This window comes from Lycorma delicatula, chromosome 2 (genome assembly GCF_047948215.1).
Source record: "Lycorma delicatula isolate Av1 chromosome 2, ASM4794821v1, whole genome shotgun sequence".
Lineage (NCBI taxonomy): Eukaryota > Metazoa > Arthropoda > Insecta > Hemiptera > Fulgoridae > Lycorma > Lycorma delicatula.
This window is the reverse complement of record NC_134456.1, coordinates 189,831,662-189,838,664: the sequence shown is the minus strand read 5'-3', so window position 1 is coordinate 189,838,664 and position 7,003 is coordinate 189,831,662. Positions and strand designations below refer to the sequence as shown.

At 30.5% G+C, this 7,003-nt stretch overlaps 1 protein-coding gene across 1 annotated transcript in view; it reads left to right on the top strand.

Annotated features, from left to right (window-relative positions):
* The first annotated feature begins 1,286 nt into the window (after nt 1-1,286).
* The window catches only part of Nost (Nostrin), a 201,614-nt gene continuing 195,897 nt past the window's right edge, over nt 1,287-7,003 (top strand). The window contains exon 1 of the mRNA XM_075356900.1: nt 1,287-1,591. Within this exon, the coding sequence (XP_075213015.1) occupies nt 1,515-1,591 (77 nt within the window). The 5' untranslated portion in view covers nt 1,287-1,514. The remainder of the gene's footprint in view (nt 1,592-7,003) is intronic.

Here is a 7,003-nt window from a genome sequence, read left to right as displayed (position 1 = left end):
AATTGAACAAATAAATGTTCTGCAAATGTTTAAAATTTATTATATTTTACTCTACAATCAAAGTTATAAAAAGTAACCAAAGTGTAAAGGTGTAGAATAGTATCTATACGCGTAAATGTAAATGAAGATAAATCAGAAAAAATTACTGAGGATGAGCTTATGCCCGAAAGCTCTATAATGTAAACAAATAAAGTAAAAAAAAAAGTAAGAATGTTTCTTTAATTCTGTACTTGGCGGATTCAATAATATATATATATATATATATATATATATATATATATATATATATATTTATGTACGTAAGTATTTATGTTATTTGTGTGTGCGCGTGCGCCCGTAAAAACAATTTGATTTACTTAAACTGAAACAGTTTAAGAGATTAACTTCCCGTATTTCCTTTGATCTAATTTATCTAATGTACTCGAATAAAATCGTAAATTTAGTAGATTAATCAAGTTATCATTTATTTAAAAGGAATGTATTTATTTATAATTTTTAGTTCTGATTTTTTTTCTGTATGTAATATTAATAATTTTACTTTGGATAGTACGTAGTAAATTCAATGAATTAAAGGAAAAATGTATCAAATAAAACGAATTTAAAACAATACGAATAAATTATCTTTTTATTTATTCAATTAAAAATTAAACAATTTTAAAATTAGACTGAATCAATTCCTTTTTATTATTTTCTTAATTACAAGTTACTGTTGCCTCGTGAAATCATTGAAAATAAATAAAAATATATAATATTTGAAGGTTTTTTTCTATAAATTAAACTTTTTCCTGGTATGGTAATCTCTTTTTATTTAATTAATAATCGATTTTATGTAAATTTACACATAGGCCGTGAAGGGTGTTCCTACATAAAACAAAAAAAAGATTGTTACTAATATTACTCGGCGGGCGCGCGCGCGCGCGCGCACACACACACACACACACACACACACACACACACACACACACACACACACACACACATAAATACAAGATATTTTACTAATATTCAAATATTCAAGACTCAAACTTTTTAAATCAATTATATTGTCATCACTTATAAAGTAATAAATTGTAGGTTTTATGTATTGTATAAAACTAGTTGACATAACCAGTGCGAATTTGAGTTTTTCCATTTAAGTGAATAATTAGAGATTAAGTGTTAAAACATTAACACGTTTAATTGAATGTGGAGCGTCATGTACGTCACGTATACGTCAAAAGTTATCATTAAACAAAACTTGTATAAATGAGTTTAGTAGTTCTTCCTTAAAGATGCAGTTCGCCAGGGATGCCGTGAGCCGTGATGGATGACGACTCGCTATTGGTCTTCTAATTTTAGCGTGGGCCCAGCTATTTCCGAGCTATGCACCCGGAGAACGAATTCTACGCTCATCTGCTTTGCTTTAGTGCTCTCTAGTGTCTCACTAACCCGGCTTGTTTTGTGTTATCTGTTACAAATGTGTTTGTGTTAAATTGTGTGTTTTAATCACTTGTTCTCATGTTTTATTTTATCATATGTGCTTCTCAATATTATTTGCAACATACTGCGTACTTCTACCACAATTACCTTTAGTAATTGACAAATTTTATAGGTAGTCTTATATTTTATTAATGTATAAAGTATGATTAAGATTCAATTAGATTCTGAAATAATTTTAATATCTAAATTATTTTAAGGTATTTAGATTAATAAAAATTGAAAGATTTCTATCTTTCAATAAAATTTGCATCCATTTAAATATTTATATAGTATTTAACTAAGTTTGTCATTATATAAGTAGTAATAGTAATCTATATATAAGTAATCAGCCCGAAGGATTATTCGAATCCATGAGTGATACCTACAATCTATGATAGAAACCTAACGCTAGACAGGTGTGTTACATTAAGAATTGTACCATAGGGTGTTAGTTTCCAACCTCTAAGACACATTTTTTCTTTTGTTGAAGCCTTTACGAGCTGTTTTCTATATTTTAATCTTTACTTTTTACAGTCCACCAAATTAGTTAGTCTTTATAAGATTTCTGCATCAAATTTTTATCCTCTCCAATTTCTCAAAATGAATTTCATTGACTCAAATTTTATTACCCTTCTACAACACCACATTTCACAAAGCCCTAAACTTGAACTTTCTTTTCTTTTATTCTACATGTTTCATTAAGATAAGGAGCTAAACTCCTATGTTACTCTCGTATTTGTACATCGCACAAATATTTCAAACATTTCTTTCTAATTTTTAGATCAACATTTAATACAGTAATAATAACATTAAACATATACAATTGATAGATTAAAATGGCAAAGGTGAGTCACCTTAAAATTAAATAATCCCGTGATAGATTAAAATTGCACTCCCGTCACCTCCACATACTGATTATTACTAAACAACCAATGACGTGGTCCGAAGACGTAATAACAATAAATTTGTATAAAAGATAGCAATTATTTAATCACTTATAAGTATAATAATATTAAATACTTATAATATTATATTAATATTATTATACTTATTCTTGTTTCTTACCTGGTTTACTTAAGATTTGCAACATTTGTTAATTAATTTTCTCAGAAAAGTTAAAATAAAAATTAATATTTTCTTATTTACAGAAAATATTTTCGCAAAATCTACATAGAATTAACAGAAAAGAATAATTATTAGAAAATATGCATGTTAGAAAATTAAAAAAAACCGTAATTGAGGAATTTATCGTGGCAATTTTTTTTTTTATCTACATCATAACGAAAGTAATTCTTAATTTTATTTATCTTTATTTCAAATAAATTAGGTCAAAGAAGTATGCCATAAATGTAATATGTAACTTTATTTGTTTATATTTTACTATATTACAAACCGATAAAGCGTAAACAAAGAAAAAATAAATAATGATTGAAATAATATCATATTTCAACCAATTTTTACAAAATTTAATTATATAATATATTTTTAATCGTCATAAAGTGAAAATTCTGAGAAAAGTTAAGAAAAAATTAAATATTTTTTTTTTAATTCTTAGCGACTGCTTTTTCAGATTTTTATCCCTACAGTTGTCCCTCACTGCATATTATTTATATATAGAAATAAATAATAAGCTAATAAAATCCTTGCAGTTAAGTAAGGAATTTGTAATAATTTCTTATAAAAAATTGTGATATATTTTCCTTTTTACAAAAGCTTGTAACAATTAAAATAGCTTATTTCTATATCATATTTGAGTTAATAATACTAAGTACTTTTTAACTGATTAATCGCTCTAAGTTAACAAGACATGTCAATTTAAACAGTCTGAAGTTAACATTAGTTTATTTAGAGCGTTATTTAACGAAGGATTGTAGTAAAAAATATGCATTTTAAATATCTGTATGTGTTCTTATATTATCGCAATCAATACAGATCATTATATGATGCTTTGAAAAATATTATTGATAATATTCAATATATTAACCTTGTGAATATATTCATTAAATACATTGAATATATTCATTAAATACATTGAATATATTCACAATGGTAATTAAAGTTTAGAATTAATTCAGAATATTTAATTTTTAGAAAAAATCTTGACGTTATAACATTATGTCATGTGCTATAAATTAACAAAACTTTTTAAATAATTAATTAATAAAAATAAAATAAATAAATATTTAAGTAATTAATGCAAAAAAGAAAAGTAATTGCTTTGTTTAAAATTTCGAACATAACGTGTTTAAGACAATAGTACACACATACACACACACTCATCCGTTGACCTAAATTGTTTTTCTTCCTTTTTTCTCAGTAGATAATAATTAATTTACCAGGATATTTTGTTTAAAAAAAAAAATTAATTTTTTCCTTGGTGCAAATTAACATTACATAAATTAATTAAATACATAATATATTGTAAAATTTGCATTAATTCTTACTTTTTATGCATCTTTTCTTTCTTCATCGGTGTGATATCCTCAGTTTTACATAACGATAGATGGATGATTGGTAAAAATGAGTCTAAGCGTTGGACTAAGAGATAGTCAAAAAAAAAATTGGCTTAAGTGACAAAATTGAAAAAAAAGATGTTTCAAATTATATTTAACTAATTGCTTGCTTGTCTTCTGAAAAGTCGATACATAGCTAGAAATTTGTAGATTAGTTAAAGGTTTTCTATTTTGCATTTAATTAAACGAAATTATAAGCTGCCAATCAGGAGTAATACACTGCAAGTTTAACAGGAAAAAATTGATTTAATGTTATTTAATTCTAAGGTATTTAGTTAGCAAAACTAGAATAGTTAATTAATATATTATTTACAAACTAAAGAGCAACCAATTACGTCATCTATCATGCATCATACAAGTTGTACGGTAAGAAAAAGTAATGAAAACGTATAATACTGGATTTTATATTGCGAAATCACATACTAGAAATATCAGTTTTAATTCTATTTTTTTCTTGATTTTTCTGTTTCTAATATTACTTTAGATGAGATACTTGGGTTCGTGTAGAGAAATTCATAACCTACATTTTAAATCAACAATATTCAATAAATAATAATTAAAAATAAAATTGCATTTCATATTCACTTCTTTAATATTAACTGTAAACATAAGATTAAAAAAGTATGGAATTTATTTATTTACAATTTAAATGTATTTAAATTAGATATTACCTAATCTCTACGAAATAAAGTTAGTTATGTAATAAATACCGCGGTATATTTTCTGCATATATGTTTCTGAAAGATATCGTTCTAAACTGACCAAGTATTTAAACCTTTTTTTTCCTACGAATCTGAGGAACCCATTCATGGCGGAGTGTTGGACTCGCTAACAGGTTCCGCTAGATGCTATTAAGAGAGCGTATGTGTTGCCCTACTACACGTAGGGCTGCACCCCTGGTCGGTAGGGCGTATGCTGCGCCCTACCGACCAACCCTCATATCTCATTGATCCTCCCCTCCCGGGGGCGGGTTCAAAATTAAGCATTGCACGTCCCCGAGAGGTACCTGTGGCCAGAGGGATCCAGAGTTTCCGTGTTTCATCACCGTCGCCCATCCACGCAAGCGCGGACGAACGACGGCTCCTCAGAGAGCTGTCTTTCACCCTCCGGTCATTTTCTTCCGCCTCAGTCTGAGGACTTTGTGCTGTGGTACTCTCTAGAAGATCCAGCTGGAAGCATCCATCAGTTCCTCTCTTCCAGGACTTTGTTTTGCAGGTCCTCTGCCACGAATTCTGAGACTGTTTCAAAGTGGTACTGGTTTTTCAACATGGTGTCTATTATGCCATTTACCATAATCTGCTCCGCGACTACAACGCAGCGGTGACGTTCCTCCTCCCTCCTCGAGCACTGAAAAATGACATGTTCAGGAGTGGTCATGTTCTTGGCAGTATGAGCACAGAGGATCTTCTACTCTTCTCCTTCCATGCAGATAGGAGCGGAAGAGCCCGTGTCCGGTCAGGAATTGGGTAAGCCAGAACCCCAACTTACCAAAATCTCTCCCGGCCCACGACTCCATACATGGAATCAAGCGATGCGTCTACCTCCCGGTAGTGGACGCATCCCACCAGGCCTGCCAGTCTCTGACGACAGCTGCTCTTATCTCCTCCTTAGGCTTCCCCTGATAACTCATCATACTAGCCTTTGTTAACTAAAATGAACACTACGGTGACCACTACACCACCATCGGTTACCCAGTCTTTATTAACTGTTGCATTGGCGGCATGCCTTTAATCACCAACACCGCCTCTATTTAGAAAATTTATAAATAGTTTTTTACAACTTTTCTTTCTTTTCCTGTTTAGCCTCCGGGAATTACCGTTCAGAGAATGAATGAGAATGATGATATGTATGAGTGTAGATGAAGTGTTGTCTTGTACATTCTCAGTTCGACCATTCCTGAGATGTGTGGTTAAATGAAACCATACCACCAAAGAACACCGGTATCCACGATCTAGTATTCAAATCCCTATAAAAATAATTGAATTTACTAGAACTTGAACGCTGGAACTCTCGACTTCGAAATCAGCTGATTTGGGAAGACGCATTAACCACTAGACCAACCCGGTGGGTCAAACTAATTATAACTATTCCAACTACTTATAACTAAAATGATATTCCTACATGTTCAGACGTTTAAGCCTTTATATTTGTGGTTGGAGTGGAGTAACTGACTCATTTACTTTCGGGAGGTAGATATTTTGAGGCTCGACCGAACAATTATATTTCAATATCAACTTTTTTTTTGAGATGAGGACATCAACTGCTTTGACCATTTTGCTCTATTGGAATGGAATTTTGTAGCGTATGAAAAATGCCATGCCTACGGAATTCAAACCTAGGACCTCCGCAGGAAAGGCTTAGACGCTACCACTCCGCCACGGAGATCGGCAAATATTAACTGCTTCTCAATATAATTTTTTAGTCACTACTGTTTTTATCGGATCTTAATTATTAACACTTCCTAGCAAGCAATATAGCGATCTATTAAGACACTACCAAACAAGGCACAAGCTGCCTGCTGGTCCTTAGTCAACAAAGTTGTACTAGATAACTGGGTACATAGAAATATTATACTTTAATCAAGAAAGCCTTTAAATTCACTGATTAAACATGATTTTAATCTTGTAACTAAGATTTTAATTTGTAAAAAGGAGTAATACGTGACTGTAATTATTGTATATAACTATGCGAGGAGCACAGAGTAAAAGAAATGGGATATGATATATTGGTTAAGTAATTAAAAATAAATACAAAAGTTAGAAATGTGCTGGAAACAGTTCTGGATGTTTTTTAAAGCAATCTTCTATTAGAACATATTTTTACGATTTTGCTTCTTCGTTGAACATAGCAGGATTTCCAACACATGTGGTGACCATGTTTACAGTATACGCGTCGGTGCACATTATAGCCTTGAATATGTTCATAGCCTATTTATGCAGGTAGCATTAGTTTACATGAAATAATATACATAAGTAATTTCTTTTGCGTTTTTGTAGTCCTCCTTGTAGTGGTGTATCATATCCTCTCCATAT